The following is a 19002-nucleotide window of genomic DNA, read 5'->3' on the forward strand; positions in this document are numbered from 1 at the left end:
GGCTTTTCTCCCTGCAACCTGGAGTTGGTCTGAGCTGATGCACAGTTAACGTTCACCTGATGTAGTCTCCTCAAGCGCCTTGACGCCTTCGGGTATAGGTTGCGCTATAGAAATATTAAAAAAAAAAATACATAAATCCTTTGCTAGGTTATTGGACAGCCTTGAATCACACCTTTAAACACTTCAGCCTTGACATAAAAGCAAAGTAAATGGATGTACGCTATGAGCATTCATTCACCAAATGACAAGGATGGCGAATTGACGTCATAACGTACATAAAAGGCATATCTGTCGAGTGCTTGCTCACCTCAAGTGGTTTCTTAGCGCTACTGAAAGGTAAATATTTTTTGTTGTCCAATTCGCTGCCTGTGAGCACATTAGGACTGGCACCAGGGTAGTCTCAGGGATGAGGGATCACTTAATCTAAACATATCAAACTGGGGTGGACTAGAAGCAGAATGTCACAGGGTGGTACTGATGCAGTGGTGAGCAATGAATTCCCATCCTTAACAGGAGATCTGCGGCAACTGCCCCCATTGGTTTATTTTCATTTTTACAACTGGAGACACTGACATCCATCTATAAAGACTCCTTTCACATCAGTTAAGACACACACTGCGATGTTCAGAATGACTAAAAGAGGCAGTGGTGTAAAAGGAAATGATGCCGACCCCCCTGCCGAATGTCACGAGGAGTGCCAGCGTCTCCCAGATCACACAAACATGAATTAGTCTTGGGCTCAATAAGGGCCCACTGATGAAGTGCCCCCCCCCACCCCCACCACCATCACCACCACACACACACACACACACACACACACACTCTCTCTCTCTCTCTCTCTCTCTCTCTCTCTCTCTCTCTCTCTCTCCTAAGGGGCCTGTATTACACTCCTGCCTTGGACCTTTTGCTGAGCCTCTGACAGCAGTATAAAATAAACAGTGTTGCTTTTCTGTTTCTTTCTGCTTGGGAAAGCAGAGTGCCTTTCCTGAGCGTTTAAATGTTTCATATTCCATGTCACTGCACGCATTCTACCAGGCACACCATAGCATGGATTAAGGGATGAGGGGGCCCCCATCAAAAACAAGGAACCCTGGGTGCCTCCGTTACTCCCCTGAAAAGAGGGACATTTTTTATACAAATATGCAAGTCTGTGTGACAACAAGGCTTTAGAGGCTAGGACTGTATTGGTCTCTCAAAGAAAGGAGTTGTTTGGCAATTTGATCACATGAAGTCCTCAGGAGGCCTCACAGAAGAGCTTAAACTCCACAAATCCAAAAGCTTTGGGTCCTTGCATCTGTGGAATGCCCTGGAACACTACAGTGCTAAATTAGAGGCCATTCCTTAGTTTTTAAGGAGAAAAGCAAATTAAGAACCTGACACTCCAGAATTTATTTGGCAGACTTATAATGCGCACAGCTACCCCAAGGGGTTTCCCGGCACAGGATAGTTGCAGACAGTGAAACCACAACCAATAGCTGAGAGAGCCATGTTTTCAAATTTTTGCGAAACATCATTAAGGAATTACAGTTCCAAAGGGAGGCAGGGAGAGAATTCTACAGCTTGGGGCCAAGATAGGAAAAGGAGCATCATTTGACGCTGGTTAAGCGGAACCTAGGCGTGGAAAACAAAGCGTGGCTGGCAAACCTCAGTAAGCGCGAAGGCTCATAAGGAGTCACCAGTCCTTGAATGTATGCGGGTGCAAGGCCATGTTTGGCCTTGAACATACAGCAAAGTGCCTTAAATACAATGTTGCTTGAAATCTTTAGCCAGTGAAATTCCTGGAGCAGAGGCGAGGCAGGGGCATGTCTCAGTAGTCAAGAGAAAAATTAGCCGAGCCGCAGCATTCTGAATGGTCTGGAGGTGTCCAATCGACATCAAATCAGTGCCTAGGTACAACACATTGCCGTAGTGCAATCTGGACATGACCAGAGCCTGAATGACCGGTCTCTGTGCCTCTAAAGGTATTAGCCAGAGGATCTTTTTCAGCCATTTAAGGACTGAGAAACAGACAGCCGTGACCTTAGATACTTGTGGTCTCAAAGAAAGTTTGTCATCTATGATGAAACCAAGATTCTTGACCTTCGTAGATGGAGGGTATGGGCCTCAGAGAGTCCGGCCAGTGGCTAGGTCCCCAGAGAACCGGATTGTTGCCCAAAACCAGCATCCTCCTTTTTCCGCCGTTAAGTTTTCGTGCATTATTGTTCATCCAAAAGGCAACCCTAAGCGCACAGTCAAGGATTGAGACAGGTGACACAAAGGAAGTAATTACACCTCGCCTGATATGATGCAATCAATTACCATTTGACCTGGAAAGAGAAAGGAAAACCGTAAGGTTTAAGCCATTAAACGCTGTCATTATTGTGGCCAACTTACACAGAATAGGGTAAACACACTTTAGTATGCTTCATGGTGTGAAGTTTCACACATGGTCACCAAAAACTGAAAAGTACGTGTGCGCCACCCTTAAAATGGTCATCCACCACCAGGAGAGAAAATGTCCTCTAACAGTCATGTCTATTTAAATTCACTCCCAGACACTCACAGGCATTAGCTTATGGAGAGCCACCTGACAATTTTGGTGTCAATCAGGTGCCTTTGAGGGGAGGAAAGGAAAAGATTACACCCTTGAGGTGGTGGAGTAGTGGAAACCTTCGGCAGCTGATCTACTTATCCAAAGTATAGGTAACGGATTGAGACTACCGGTCCGCTGAACTGTATCTCAACAGAGAACTCTATGGATTTATGTGGGTGGATACCATTGGGGCAGCATCCAGTCATTGTGATGGATTGCATGTTATTATGCCAACGCACTGTTTTGGATGGTATGCATGCAGTACTCTTAGTTGGCTGATGTAGGCCTAATTGGACTACTAAATAGACGAGTTGGTCTAATTACTCATCTATGGTGATTGCCTACAGTGTAGTGGTGGTTAACCCAATAAGCGGTGCACTCCACTGACATAAAAGGTGTCAAATGTGGCTGGAGTGTAAACAGATCATAGGGAAGAGAACCGCATTACTTATCATGGCTGATGTTATATCACCAGAGATCGATAGTAAGAAATCAAAACCTGAAAGTGAGCTTACACATACTGTGTTTGGTGGAATGTGTGAGGCACTCATTGTCGGCTAACACGATCAGCCATCTTAAACACTTAAACATGTTGTCATTAAACCTGGCTCCATTCAATAATATTGCTCAACTCTTCAAGGTATTTTCCCAATCTAAAGACCAAGAATTGTTCACATCAGTATAAAGGGTTATTGCCTGTAACTGTTTGGATTACTGTACATGTTAAATCTTCCAGAGTGCACTTCGCGTCCTTATAGTGCAGGATACATTTAGTCATCAACTTACCTGATTTGATGGTTGATAATGCGGGTCTTCACTTTAGAGGTGGTTATCCTGACAGTTCAACTTGCACAAATACTAATATATCACAGGCTCTGTATTATACTGTGTGTGGATCAGTTGTTTTCATTGGTATCTCAGACCTAAATCTTATTCAATACTGGACGAAGTGAAAGTACAGACACTGCAGCTGCAATAAGGAGGATGGCACCTTACTAACGGCAGATACCAAAGAGTGGTTTGTAATGTTGTTTTGCAAGACTGACGTGGCCTCATATGGATACGGTGGTACCTCAGTTTTGATTCTTTTTTATTTGAGTGGAAGGGTTTGGGTAATTTCTTGCTGCTTACGTTCAAAACTCCCCAGTGCTTGCCCATGATTTTCTTATTAGAAAAAGAGAAGACTGTTGCATATAGTCTAGCCTGTTTGTCTGCTCATTCACAGTGCAATTGAGATGACCTTCCTTGTTGACTGGGGAAGAATGCTGCCACTAAGTCTATCCTGTCTGTCTTTTCTTTCACAGTGTAACTGAGATGTGCTATCAAAGATATGCTACTTATATTTCAGTTTCTTTGGGTAATGTCTGCATTGTAGTTTTTGTGACAGTTCCTCTGATTTTCGTATGTAGATAGAACCGTACAATTTCTCCCAAACTACCCAAACTAGGGTCACGGGGATGGGGACTGTCATAAAGGAGAGTTTTTGTCCATGTGTTTTAATCAGTAAATCAATATATTTCCATATTATTAATGTATTCTTAGGACGAGAGAATGGGGTGGAGGTGTGGTTTCCGTAAATTGGAAACCGATTAAGTCAAGGTGCAGGTTTTAGGTGGAGGTCACTGCCATAGCAGTATACATCGAAAGGAGTTGGCAAGAAAACCACATACACATCAAACTACTCAGTGTGAAGCCAGCACACAAGTGAATAATAAACAGTAAAGTGTACTTAACTGTCTGGAGCCGCATTTAAAAAGAGGCAGACTATTCTATGTGCATGGCTATTATACATCAGGAAGATTCTGTTCTAGAACGGTTTGTTTTATGATGCGTTGCTTCTCAGTGGCTGCTTGGAGTGAGCATTAAAAGAAATATGCATAATGTTAGCCTCTGTGTCTTTAATGAAATCCAGATTCTCTTGTCATGTTATGTCATTAGGAAATTCGTAACTGGTTTAATCAAATGACAAACTGCTTCACCAGCTCCTTACTCCTGTGCCAAAAGATAAAAAGACCTTTATATAAAACTCCCACAAAGCCAGATTATTTTCCGAAGGGTTACTGGTTATACAGATGTGTCTTGTCTCCAAATCATACACAAAAAGTTATGCTATAAAGGTAGGCCAGGTTGGGTGCAAAAGTGCTGGCGATTAAGGTCCCATCCATGATGTGAGTATGGTACTGCCAATCGGAGTCCCTAAAAAGACCTTCAACGGCTCCTAATGTTTGGCCAGGTTGAAATATTATCTGTCAGTAAATAGGGTATCTCACCAACACATTGCTCATTGGTAGTGAATGATCCCGACTGATGCTTGGGTCTGCAGTCACATAGAGAACAACTTGGGACAACTGGAGGAGGATGAGTAATGGAGGAAAGCTATGCTGTCACGCTGGGAACTGTCGATGTCAGTTCTGCTATGCCTCATGCAATTTAAATTCTTGCACATAATCTATTACACCCTGAGATATTGTCGAGGATGTGTAGACAACAATCTGTGACCTATCAGAGATATAATTTGAAACAGGAGTTTTCTTTCACATAGCCAGACCTGTTTCAGTAAACCAGGCATACTGGCATAATGTTAAGGCAATACTCTCTAAGGTACTGGGTGACTCTGAACTCTTACCCAAGGTGGGACTCCTAAGGATCATGGAAAGGTGGGAGGGCTCCAGCGGACAGATAGCTGGGGGCCCTTGGATTCGTGTTGGCCAAATGTTATACCTCATGATATTGGTGCCATCCTTCGCAGAATGGCTGAGAGGTATGAACCACTGCTCTCAGACTGAAGAGGTAACATATCAGGCGATGGGATGCCGAGCCAAACAGTTAAAGATCTGGGGGCCAAGGTGGCATTACTTTGGGTGAGGTCTGAGGATCTTCTCTTGCATAAAATGGATCTCATTATTTTGCCCAAGTTACTCAGCTGATTGAATGGAACACTTCATACTATGTTAAAACTAAAATAAAAATGAATATAAATTGCTTATGTAAAAATGTATAATTTATCTGATATATCACAAATTCTTTCATGTTCAAATATACAACACAAAGATGCACTTCATTAGGAAGTTACCACATCATGAGGCTTTAGCCTATGGAGAATATATTTTGCTTAAAATATTTCATTTTGTCATACCCGATATGTTCTCTTTCATACCAATTTATGGACATGCTGTTGTAGGGATGGTCAAACATAAACAAAGATGCTACTGAGGGAGGTGGCTGTTTCTGCTGTTGATCGGGCTGACTGAAGACAGCATGGAGGTTTTTAAGTGGCACATGTAGGCTCTTTTGGGAGAGGCGTGATGGGGAATAAGTCTATATCCTGTGCAATGTGCTGTCGAACACAGCTTTTCTGTGGTCACTACTGGTGTAGGCCTCCCTGGCATTAAAGACAGTAAGCCAGCAAATCAAGGCAAAACCAGTTACTAGGCATGACCAGCAGTGGCAAGACTTCAAGAAGTGTTTAAACAAGGTGAGGGAAGAGCTTTGGGTATTTGCTCAGACTTTGGTGAGGATGACCTTTGATGATGGGCCTTACAAGCATGCAGGAGAAGGAGGGGTTGTGGCTGTAGAGTGTTACACTAGCATTCACTCGGAAAAGTAAGTCAGTAGGAAAAAACAGAAAATATTAAATTTGGTGTCAATGCTGCAAGAGTCGCAAGAATTAGACTATTCCACGAACAGAACTGCAAAAACTGAAAAACAAAGGAAGAGACAACTTAACTGTTTTACAAGATGGCGAGCTGTACATGGCAGCCAGAGGGCAAATGTCCAATTGTTGCATCGATTCCCATTAAACACAATGAGTTGTGCTCAGAGGATTATTGATAACAATGGTCAATTGCTGGGTAAAAGGAGAATGCATTCTGCAGTTTTATTCTGAATAAAAAACGGAAACTGTGGAAAACCACAAAAAAATATAATGTGAAAGGAAAGAACATTTAAAACCAACCTTTTTTCACTAATTTGCTTGGCATTTCCACAGCTTGTAAATCACCTGAATTGCTTGAAAGCTGTCTTTTTAGACTGGCTCCTGGCAAATTAGACAAAACCAATTCCAAAGTCTTTTTTCTTTCTTCCTTTTTCAGGTCACTTGTATGGTGAGGGACTGTAGAAGAATCAGTGCTTTGAAGGGGGTTGGAAGCTTGTGATGTGGCTTTGTTTAATTGGTACACAGAGTCCTGCCAAAAAGAAAAACATACAGAAGGTTCACACAGAGTATGTGCAATTTCTCTACGTACAAACAGAACCTGAAACGCAAATGCCAATGTGACAACCTTCTTCGTTTTTGTGCAAACACTAACTTCTACATACTTTCTAAAGTGCCTTTCATCTTTAATGCTTCATTGCCTAAAACGCTATCCTTTCCCTGAAATAGCGCATCTTTCCATTTCAAATATTCAAATTGATAAAGTAATGGCTAATTACATTAAAACAGTACTAAACATGCTCATCCATTTGTTCAGTATATGATATATATCCACAAAACCAAAATCTAAAGGTCTTCCCAACAATCATAATAGTAGCAGTAGTAAAACAGCATTGAAAATGCAATAGGTGTTGCCTTTGATTAAGTTAAAGCTGTATGCTTTGCTAATGGTATTGTATTGTAGCTTTGCATTATTTGGTGTATATTTGTGATATGTGCATATATATATACATATATATGTATAGGTCTATAAATACATATATCTATATATGCATATATACATATGCATAGATATATGCATGTATATATATATATATATATATATATATACACACATATATATGCAGATACGTCGCATATATATATATATATAGAATATATATATATATATATATATATATATATATATATATATATATAGAATATATATATATATATATTTGCATATGTATTCACACAAATATAGTCACATATGTATAAATGCATAGGTACATAGGCATTATATATATCTGACTACTTTATATATAAACACCAGTTCGTAAAGGGTCCTATTTCTCTGTAACGGGCGGGGGGGGGGGGGGGGGGGTTCGGAATGGGGGTACTGTTCACGGTGCATTTACAATCTAAGTGATACCAAGAGCAAACCCAAGTAAATATATGTAAAAATTGGTGTTTATTAATCAGAGCAGATTCCGTATTGCACGAGGATGGAAACTTCTTTTCAAGCGACTAGAGGTCAGGAGGAACAGTTTTGAGCAGAAAGCAGTTCCAGTTTCTCAGCAACGGCTTGTGTTTTGGTGCCTCTCCTGCCACCAAACACTGTTCCCCCAGAAGGGAAGGTTAAGATTGTTAGCTGACTGTAGTCATTAGGCCATTACGGGAGTGTTTATGAGCTTGCAGGAGTAGCGGCGCCTTTAATAAATGTGATGTTTGCTTTTTGTTTCCTAACCTGAACGCGCCTGTGTACAGAAAGTGTGCGCGTATGGCGGCCCCTGCGTGCCGCTGGAGTTTTTATGAGCTTGCAGGAGGAGCGGCACTTTAAATAAACGTGATTTTTGTTTCCTACCCTGAAAGCGGGCGCCCATGTACATAAAAATGTATACGTATCGTGGGCCCTGCATGCCGTGGGAGTGTTTAAGAGCTTGCAGGAGGAGCGGCTCCTTTAATAAACATGATACATGCCAGTAATACTAAACAAGAGAGAGGGAGCATTTGAATGTCACCTAACGCACAGCCCACACAGAAAGAATAAGAAAAAAGTGCTGACAGTCATTATGAAACCCACCGTGTCACGCCGCCAGTAAAAGATCCAGTTCATGTGGGCGGGGACAAAAGTGGACAGGGTGGTAACCAGGAGGGACTAAAAAGTCTCCTGGACAATCATTACACCCCATTTAGCATAATTGGTGACGCCAAATGACTCACACCAATGGAAATTACGGGCGGAGCCGAAAGCGAACTTCTCAAACCGGATTGATTTCAAGAAGTCCTCGCAGAGCGAGTAGCGCGTGCACGCTGCAATGCCAGGCGAAAGCTAAACAAGGATATTAATTGAATTATGAGCGGGCTCTTCCAGCTCATTGACTCCACCAAACAAAGAAATGGTAAAGTCCATAGGACTGGCTTACCAAAGCATGCAAATGCAAGCATTCACAAATGCGGTTTACATTGAATGCATGCACAAATGCAATTTATCACACTAAAGCCTCCTCTACTGTAGAATACATACTGTAAATTGAAAAAATGAATTTGACAAAAAGAATAATGAAGTATAGTTTTCAGATGTAAAGTAGTCATTCATGTCTTCCAATGGAAGCATTTGCTGCAAGGCAGAATGAGGCACCAAAACTTTAACAGAATGGCCTTAGACAGTAATACATCTCTGGGCGGCAACAAAGCCCATTCTATGTTATGTTTCACAGAACTAGTAAAAATACGTCTTGCATGCCACTGTGCGAACAACCCAAGCCTAAAAGAACAAGTTACTTACCTTCGGTAATGCTTTTTCTGGTGGGGGAACAGTATCTGCCTGTGGATTCCTCACCTTATGAATATCCCCCTGCGCCAGCATTCCGCGGACATTTTTCCTAGCTCTCCACGCCGACGAGGTCGTCACAATACCATGGCTCCGCACGCGGCTCTGCATGACGTCACTGGAGCCATAAGAGGACCACGTCGGTGTGATGACGTCAGTTCCACCCATTTTTTCCCTGCCACCGAGGCAAAGGGGCGGACAGACCATAGCCGACCATAGAGACAATGTATACATAGTACACAGTATTCACACAAATACACACAGTGTAAAGTGAAATAGGAAAGCAAAGAAAGCAAACATTTCCTATAAACCTACACACAGGCAAATAGAGGCAACACAAAATGACAATATGAAATAACCATATTACCAATATCTCTTTTTAAGGTATAAAAGGGTGGACAACGGGGAGGCGGGTGGTCAGTGAGGAATCTACAGACAGATACTGTATCCACCAGAAAAAGCATTACCGAAGGTAAGTAACTTGTTCTTCTGATGGATACATCTGCCTGTGGATTCCTCACCTTATGAATAGAATCCCACGGCAGTCCCACTCCCCGCAGCCTTACAGATGTCCAATACAGGAACACCTTTGGACAAGGCAGAAGTAGAAGATTTAGCCCTGGTGGAGTGAGCTCTCATGCCTTCAGGAGGCTCCTTACCAGCCAGAGCGTAGTAGATCTGGATGCACAAGATGATCCACCTGGATAAAGTGCACTTGTGCACCGCCTTGCCCTTCATGCGTCCAACGTAGCCCACAAAGAGCTGATCGTCCTGCCGCAAGTCCTTCGTTCTATCCAGATAGAAACTAATCGCCCTCTTAGGATTCAATCGGTGAAGCCTCTCCACCTCTTTGGAAGGGTGAAGGGGGAGGATCGAGTTCTATGTCCCCAACAGGAATCTACGGTCGAGTGAATCAGCCCTGGCCAAACCCAAACGAATGTACAAAGCCAGAACAGGTGGCCGCGCCTTTTCCTATCTGGCAGCAAAAAGGTGGAATGATTTACCTACCGACCTAAGACACACTACAAATTATTTTCAGTTCCGAAAAAAAACTGAAAACACATCTTTTTCCTAAAACTTAATCTCTCAGCTCATGCCTTTAGTCTTCGTGGTTCACATCGCCGTGATATCCCCCGGGATGAGTGTTGCGCTTTATAAATACCGCAAATAAAATAAATAGAAAGTTGGGAGGGTAATGGACTGCCCTAGATGGAAGGGAATTACCACCTTAGGCAGAAAAGCAGCCCTGGTCCTGAGGACCATCCTTTCAGCATGTATGGTCAGAAATGGAGGCTTTGAACTCAAAGCCTGAAGCTCCCTCACCCTCCTAGCCGAGGTGATAGCCACAAGGAATACCGTTTTAAATGACAGCAGTCTCAAAGGACAACTATGCATAGGTTCAAAAGGAGAACCCATCAAGAAAGTTAAAACCAGATTTAAATTCCACTGGGGCATAATTAAAAGGAGTGGGCGGAAACATGTTAGTAAGCCCCTTAATGAACCTCAAACAATCGGAGATTTGAAAATGGGGCCAAATGCAACGAAAACAAAGAATATAAGAAAGATGAGCTTTTAAGGCATCAATAGACTTCTCTCCACACCATTTAACAAATTTTGACCACCTGTAGGAGTAGATAGACTTGGTGTAGTGTCGCCTGGCCGATAATATAACATCCACCACGTCAGAGAGAGAAAGAATTTAGGTTGCCCCGTTCAATCTCCAGGCATGAAGGTGCAGGCTCTGGAGGTGGGGGTGTAGAACCTGCCCCTCCGACTGCGAGAGGGGGTCTACCCTGAGAGGGAGATGGAGCGGAGGGTGCAACGAAAGGTGAAGAAGGTCTGTGTACCAGACCCTTCTTGGCCAATCCGGGGCGATCAATATAACTTGGGCCCTGTCTTGGCGAATCTTCCTTAGAACCCAAGGAATAAAGGGTATGGGAGGAAACGGGTAAAGGAGTTGTGAGCTCCAACTCAACTGAAACGTGTCCCCCAACGCTCCCTGCCTCAGAAACTGGAGACTGCAGAATGACGGGCAGTGCACGTTCGAGAGTGGCAAACAGGTCTATCCGAGGAGTTCCCCATGTCCGGAAGATGTGTCAAACTACCTCCGGATGAAGCTTCCACTCGTGGTCGGCGGAGAACTATCGACTGAGACAGTCTACACGTACGTTCAGCACCCCGGCCAGTTGATTTGCCATCAAACAAATCCGATGGTCGTGAGCTCAGGACCAAAGCCGCAACGCCTCTCTGCAGAGACGGTACAACCGCTTGTTGCAGTACCACATCGCAGCAGTGTTGTCCTTCAGGACTTGAACCGACTGACCGCGACGGGAAGGGAGAAAGGCCTTGAGCGCCAAACGTATCGCCGGCAATTCCAGAAGACTAATATGAAGCAATATTTCCTCTGGAGACCAAAGACCCTTGATCTCCAGATCCCCCAGATGAGCACCCCACCCTAGGGTAGAGGCATCCGATATCACTGTGGCCACCGATGGAGGAAGATGAAAGGGCTTTCCATGAGACAGATTGCCCTCCACGCTCCACCAAGACAGATCCGCTGCAGCTTCTCTGGAGATCCTGACTGACTCCCTGAGATCTCCGTTGTGCTGATACCACTGCCTGCGGAAGCACCACTGGAGCGCACTCATGTGCCAGCGTGCATGCTTGACCAACAGAATGCAGGAAGCAAACACACCGAGCAGGCGAAAGACATTCAGAACCGGAACAACCACTCTAGTGCGAAACAAGGGAATCATTTCCTGAATGTCGAGAATCCTTTGCGAAGCGGGAAAGCTTGAGACACAGTGGTATCCAGTACTGCCCCTATGAACAGGTTGCGCTGTGAGGGCACCAGGTGAGACTTGGGCACATTAATCGAAAAACCTAATTTGTACAACAGCTGAGTTGTTACTTGCAGATGACGACGAACCATCTCTGGTGACTCAGCCTTCAGTAGCCAGTCGTCCAGGTAGGGGAAAACCGGAATCCCCGACCTCCTGAGATGAGCAGCCACCACTGCCATCACCTTGGTGAAGACTCAAGGTGCAATAGTAAGACCAAAGAGAAGAACCGCAAACTAAAACGGAGATACTTCCTGTGCGACTTCAGTATTGGTATGTGAAAATACGCATCCTTCAAGTTGATGGACACCATCTAGTCCTCTTGTTGAAGTGCCTGAAGAACGTGTGCTAGGGTGAGCATCTTGAATCTCTTCTGCTTGAGAAACTGATTCAAGATACTGAGGTCCAGGATAGGACGTAACCTGCCATCCTTCTTGGGAATCAGGAAATACCGGGAGTAGCATCCCTGACCCCTTTCCTGCTCTGCACCACCTCTATCGCACCTTTTTGTAACAAGACAAGAACCTCCTTCTGAAGGAGGAGTAAATGATCCTTTGTGCAAAACCCTTGGCAAGGAGGATAAGGAGGAGGGAATTCCCTGAAGGGAAGGGCGTACCCATTTTCTACCAGATCTAAAACCCAAAAGGTCCGAAGTGATCAATTTCCAATCCTGTAGAAAATGGGTAAGCCAGCCTCCCAAGGTAACCTACATGATCCAGGATGGCGGATCTAGGGCTGCTTTCCTGCATTACCAGGAGGGGTTGAGGAGGTAGAGGAGGAGGAGGAAGAGGAGGAAGAAGATTGACGCCCGACTCCACGAAGGTGACCTCTGCCTTTACCCCTGTAGGACTTGTACAAGGTGTTTTGTTGCTGTTGCTGAGGCTGTCTGAAGCTTCGAAAGGAAGACTTCCCGAAGCCACGGTATCGTTTATAAACAAAACCTCTCGCCTGAGTCTGCAGACCCAAAGACTTTGCAGTGGCCTTACTGTCCTTAAATCTTTGCAGGGCAGAATCCACCTTCTCTCCAAAAACTTTAGCCCATCAAAAGGCAGATCAAGAAGGGCAGGGTGCACATCGGGAGAGAACCCAGAAGACCTCAACCACGCATGTCTTCTTGTTGCAATGGATGAACCCATCACTCTGGCTACAGAATCTGCCGTGTCCAGGCCAGACTGGATGACTTGGCGAGCCGCAGCCTGAGCGTCCGCCAACACCTCACTCAGATTTCCCCCATCTTCCTCAGACAATTTAGGAAGAAGCTGTTCGGCAGAGTCCATTAGAGCATGAAAGTATCTACCCAACAGACAAGTCGCATTGGTAGATTTCAGTGCCATGCTAGCTGATGAAAAGACCTTCTTCACAGACTGTTCCAACTTCTTGGAATCCCCGTCAACCGGAGCCTGTGGAAAAGCCCTGGTAGACTGCTTGGAACAAGAAGCCTGCACCACCAAGCTCTCAGGAGAGGAGTGAGATGAAAGGAACACCAGATTCCCAGGAGCAGGTCTATATCTTCTGGACACCAACCTTGAAACCACAGGAGCAGAAAGAGGGTTGCGCCACACATCGAGGATTGGCTCAGTCAGTGCATCATTAAAGGATAAGAGTGGTTCAGCCTCCGAGGACGGTGAATGAAGAACCTCTGTGAGTAGATTAGGCTTATACTCAGCCATAGGGAGCGGCAAATCCAAAAGGTCTACAGCCTTCCTAATCACAGAATGGTAAGGAGCAAACTCTTTCGAGGGGGAAGCCTTCTGAGAAGCAAAGTCCCACTCTGGAGAAGTATCAAGTCCACTTGCCTCACACAAATCCTCAAACACGTCTTCTGTGTCATACACTTCTCCTTCCTCCCTCTCTTCAGCCTGGTACTGTTCCTCCTCCAATAATCTCTGCGCTTCTCTCCTCGAGCGCATCTTCGGCTGCGGCGGCGCCACACGCGGCGTCAATGGCTCTGGGAGTGGCGGACGGAGGCTCCACTGTCGTAACCGGCGCAAATCAAATCCGAGAAGCTTCACAGGATGGAGCCGGGGACTGCCCATACGGCGTCGACCTCCTCGGAGCCGGAAAGTGCCAGGACGCCGTTACCGGCATGAAAGGCACAAAGGGGGCCTGTGGATACTGGTGAGGCACACCCAAATTAAATGCCAAAGGACCCATGGGACCTGAAGGTGCAGCAGAGGGGTGTGAGGCCCTGGCGAACACGCCATACATTGCATTAAAAAAATGTGATGGATCCGAATCCAGCACCGGAAATCGTGGATACTGAGCCGGTTCGAGATCCAAACGAGGCACCTCTGGAGTCGGAGCCACTGGAGCCACAGGCGGAGCAGCAGGAGCCGAAGGAACCTCAGCATCAGCGGATTAGACACACCCTCTGTAGACGGTGAGAATCTCGATGTTGGTGGCTGCTCCAGAGTCCCCTTGTAAGATGGAGAATGGACCGGAGTCACCTGAAGGAGACACTGAAGGAGAGAAAGTCCTTTTCTCAAAGTCGAGGAGCTGGAGAAGGCGACCTCAACACCACAGCCTTCGAAGACCGGCGCCGAGAAGCATGTCTCTTCTTCTTCTTATGCTTTCTCTTGGAGTCATGCAACGTCGATGACTTGGACTTCGACCTTTTACAACCCCTTTTTTTTCTTTTCTTGCCTTGGCCACATACAGCTTGGCCTCCCGTTCCTTAAGAGCCTTCTGATTCATCTTCCTACAAGAAGAACAGCCCTTGACGTCGTGGTCAGACGACAAACACCAAAGATAGTCCTCATGCAGGGAAGTGATCGACATATGACCCCCGTATTCTTTACAGGGCTTAAAGCCAGACTTCCTCGGAGCAGACATGCCAAAACAAAGATACAATCAAAATAACAAAGTATCCAGTCAAAAGTATGGAGAGTCAAAAAAAAACTTTAGCATCTACAGCGCAGAAGGAATATGTTACTTGCCAGTATGCATCTGTTCTTGGCATGTAGAGCTGCAGAGTTGTACATTTAGCAATAGATCGCCACCTAGTGTTGGGCTCCGATGATTGCAGGTTGTTGTTGTCAAGTCTTTGTAGTAACGAGATAGGTGACACCTCCCTTGGACAATACTGCGCATGGTCATCGACTCCATCCTCAGATTGTTTTTCGCCATGATGGGAAATAATGGAGTTAGTAGAAGTAAAGAGAAAAGGATGTCCATGCGTGTGCATCTAAGTAAGATGAGTACTGGAACGGATACAAGTCCCGGGGAGGCGGGAGGGCAGTACAACTCTGCAGCTTTACATGCCAAGAACAGATGCATACTGGTAAGTAGCATATTCTGTTCGAGGCATATGAGCTGCAGGTTGTACATTTAGCAACGATTGTGCAGCAGTGTCTCCCCTAGCGGTGGTCACTTGTATCCGTTGCAGCATACTGAAATAGTGTTTTAAGGACAGCTTGGCCTACTGCAACTTGCAGCTTGGCTTGCACGTCAACACAATAGTGTTTAGTGAAGGTGTGTATGGTAGACCATGTTGCTGCCTTACATATGTCCTCTAGTGGTATGTTTCCTAAGAAAGCCATAGAGGCTCCTAGTTTGCGAGTGGAGTGCGCTCTAGAACTGTTAGTGTACGTTTTGCCTTTAGATAGCATATTTGAATACACTTTACAATCCATCTGGCAATTCCTCCTTTAGATATGGGACTGCCTTTGTGTGGTGAACAGAAAGATACAAATAGTTGTTTTGACTTTCTGAAGGATTTAGTCCCGTCTGTGTAGTATAAAAGAGCTCTTCTAACATATAGGGTGTGTATGGCTCTTTCTGCAACAGAGTCTGGTTTTTGGAAAAACACTGGTAACTCTACTGATTGGTTTTTGGTGAAAAGGAGTAATCACCTTTGGCAGGAATTTTGGGTTAGGTCTAAGAACCACTTTGTTAGGGTGTATCTGAAAAAAATGGTTCTTCTATTGTGAATGCTTGTATCTCACTAACTATTCTGAGAGAGGTGATGGCAACAAGGAATGCAGTTTTCCATGTTAGGAATTGCAATTCACACTTGTGTAAAGGCTCAAACGGGGGTCCCATGAGTCTTGTTAGGACAATGTTCAGGTTCCATACTGGTGCAGGTGGTAACCTAGGTGGGATTATTCGTTTTAATCCTTTCATAAATGCTTTTATCGCAGGTACTCTAAAGAGAGATAGGTGCTGCCTATTCTGTAAATAGGCTGCAATTGATGCTAGATGCAGTCGTATGGAAGAGTAAGCCAAATTGGACCTTTGTAGGTGTAGAAGGTAACAAATAATATTCTGGATGGAAACATCCAATGGATCAATATCATTGTTGTTACAATATATTGCAAATCTTTTCCACTTAGCAGCATAACAAGCTCTAGTGGTGGGTCTTCTAGCTTCTTTAATTATGTTCATACATTCTGGTGGTAAATTTAAGTAGCCAAACTCTAAGACTTTAGGAGCCAGATTGCCAAATTCAGCTGGCTTGGTTCTGGGTGGCTTATTTCTCCATGGTTCTGTGTTAACAGGGATGGCGTGAGCCGTAATTTCTGATGTGGAACCAGTGAGAGATCTAGTAGTGTGGTGAACCATGGCTGGCGTGCCCATGTGGGGGCCACTAGTATTAGTTTGAGGGACTGTTGTCTGAGCTTGCGTACTACTAGTGGAATGAGTGGGAGAGGCGGAAAAGCGTACGCAAATCTGCCTGACCAATTTATCCATATTGCATTCCCCTCCGACCGCGGGTGTGGGAACCTGGCGGCGAAGGTTGGGCATTTTGTGTTTTCGTGGGTGGCAAACAGATCTATGTGTGGGTGCCCCCAGATTTGGAAGAATGGTTGTAGGACTTGTGGTTGCAACTCCCATTTGTGAATCTGTTGTGATTGACGACTCAACAGATCTGCTATCTGAACGTGAATTCCTGGAAGGTGTTCTACAGTCAGGTGTATGTTTTGAGGGATGGCCCATCTCCAAATGTTCTGTGCAAGCTGGGACAGTTGCAGAGAGTGTGTCCCCCCCTGTTTTTGTATGTAATACATAGCTGTCATATTGTCCGTCCGGATTAGAACAGCTTTGTTCTGTACTTGGAGTTGAAAAGTTTTGAGTGCTAGGTAAATTGCTAGCAGTTCCAAATGATTGATATGGAGCAGTTTTTGTTGGCTGTTCCATTGGCCTTGAGTGGTATAGTGCAGGAGATGGGCTCCCCATCCTGTGAGGGATGCATCTGTTGTGAGCACTATTTGTGGAACAGGGTCTAGGAACGGCCGTCCCTTTGTCAAGTTTTTGGTGTTCCACCATTGCAGAGAGCGATATGTACGGCTGTCTACCAACACCAGGTCTGTGAGCTGACCTTGAGCCTGATTCCACTGTTGTGCTAGACATTCTTGTAGTGGGCGCATTTGCAGTCTTGCATGAGGAACTATGAAGATGCAAGATGCCATCATGCCTATTAGTTTCATGAACACTCTGGCCTGAAGAGAGTGTTGGCATTGAAAAAGGGAGACCAAGCTCTGAATGCTTTGAATCCTGGTTTGACTGGGATAGGCTAGAGCTACTGATGTGTCTATGGTAGCTCCTAGATATTGGTGAACGTGGGAAGGCTCTAGGTGCAACTTGGTGTAGTTTATCGTAAACCCTAAGTCGTGTAATGTCTGAATTGTTTGTTTGGTGTGTTGTACACACTGGTTGAACGATCTTGCTTTTATGAGCCAGTCGTCGAGGTAAGGGAAGACATGTATCTGTTGTCTCCTGAGATGTGCTGCTACTACTGCTAAGCACTTTGTAAACACTTGTGGTGCTGTTGTGACCCCGAATGGAAGGACTTTGAACTGATAGTGTTGTCCTTGTATGACAAATCTTAGATACTTCCTGTGCGCAGGATGTATAGGAATATGAAAATAGGCGTCCTTTAGGTCTAGTGTTGTCAGAAAGTCTCCCTGTTGTAGTAATGGGAGTACTTGTTGTAAAGTGATCATGTGAAAATGATCTGATTGAATGTAGGGGTTTAGGGGCCTGAGGTCGAGGATCGGTCTTAATGTCCCGTCCTTTTTGGGTATTAGGAAATACAGGGAGTAGACTCCTGTTCCTTGTTCCTGTAAGGGGACCTCTTGAATAGCATCTTTTTGTAGAAGTGCTAGAACCTCCTGTTGAAGCAGTGTTATGTGTTCTGTGGACATTGGACGCTGCCTGGGTGGTATGTTTGGGGGGGGTCGCTGTGAGTTCTAGGCAGTAGCCATGTTGGATAATTTGTCTTACCCACCTGTCTATTGTGATGGAATCCCGGACAGGTAGGAACTGTGATACTCTGCCCCCTACTGGTGAGGAATGTTGTAGGGGAGGCAGAGGGAAGTCACTGTTTGGGAGTGGAAGAGGAGCGGTTGTTGTTGTTACCTCTACCTCTTCCCTTATTGTTGTTGCCTCTGTACCCTCCTCTATAGTAACCTTTATTAGAGGGGGTTTGTGTTTGTGTTTTAAAAGATAAAAGATGACGTGTTATCTGCACCGGTCTGCATGGAGCCTCCTCTATAAGAGGAGCAGCGAAAAGAATCTCTAGTCTGGGTAGATTGTAATGCACCCATAGACTTAGTAGTGTCTGTGTCCTTTTTAGGTTTTGCCTGGCGAAAGCTGCGCTCTGCGCAGCTTTTTCGCGCAGGCGAAAACCTGATGAGAACTGTAGTGGGGTTTGGGTCGGCCCTCGTCATTTATTGGCTGGCTCCATAAATGGAGCCTAGCCATTGGACGAGGGGCCTGTCCGTCAATGCCGGACCAGATTCGGGGGCGTTCCCGACATTCTTTGGCTTTTGCCGACGTCACGCGACGTCAGCCGAAAGCCGGGAACGCCCCCGAATCTGTTCCGGCATTGCCGGCACCCGCCTTCCTGCTCCGGCCGTCTTCTGTGTCTCTCCTTCCCCTTTCCCGCCCCCTCCCAGCAGTGAGTGATGACACAGCTCCTCCCCTCAGTCACGCGTGTAAACAAACGCCTGCATCACTGTGAGGCTGCCGGTGCTTATTATTAGAGTTTCGAAACTAGACAGCCGCTGCATCCCGCTGAACTGCTTGTAGCGTCTCCGCCCGGGAACCACGCACAGGGAGCAACAGACAGCACGGGGGCGGCATTTCAATGAAACTTGACAGAAACAGGATTACTTACAAACCA

At 45.3% G+C, this 19002-nt stretch overlaps 1 protein-coding gene across 2 annotated transcripts in view; it reads right to left on the reverse strand.

Moving 5' to 3' along the window:
• LONRF2 (LON peptidase N-terminal domain and ring finger 2) overlaps positions 1-19002 on the reverse strand; it is a 203813-nt gene that overhangs the window by 113997 nt on the left and 70814 nt on the right. Inside the window, exon 5 of one of the 2 annotated variants that reach the window (XM_078658018.1) lies at positions 6573-6756. In XM_078658018.1, the coding sequence (XP_078514144.1) occupies positions 6573-6756 (184 nt within the window). Of the gene's footprint in view, positions 1-6527; positions 6757-19002 lie in introns of both variants that reach the window. The other variant, XM_078658017.1, reaches the window with a different exon arrangement.

The sequence above is a fragment of the Lissotriton helveticus genome, chromosome 8, assembly GCF_964261635.1.
Source record: "Lissotriton helveticus chromosome 8, aLisHel1.1, whole genome shotgun sequence".
NCBI lineage: Eukaryota > Metazoa > Chordata > Amphibia > Caudata > Salamandridae > Lissotriton > Lissotriton helveticus.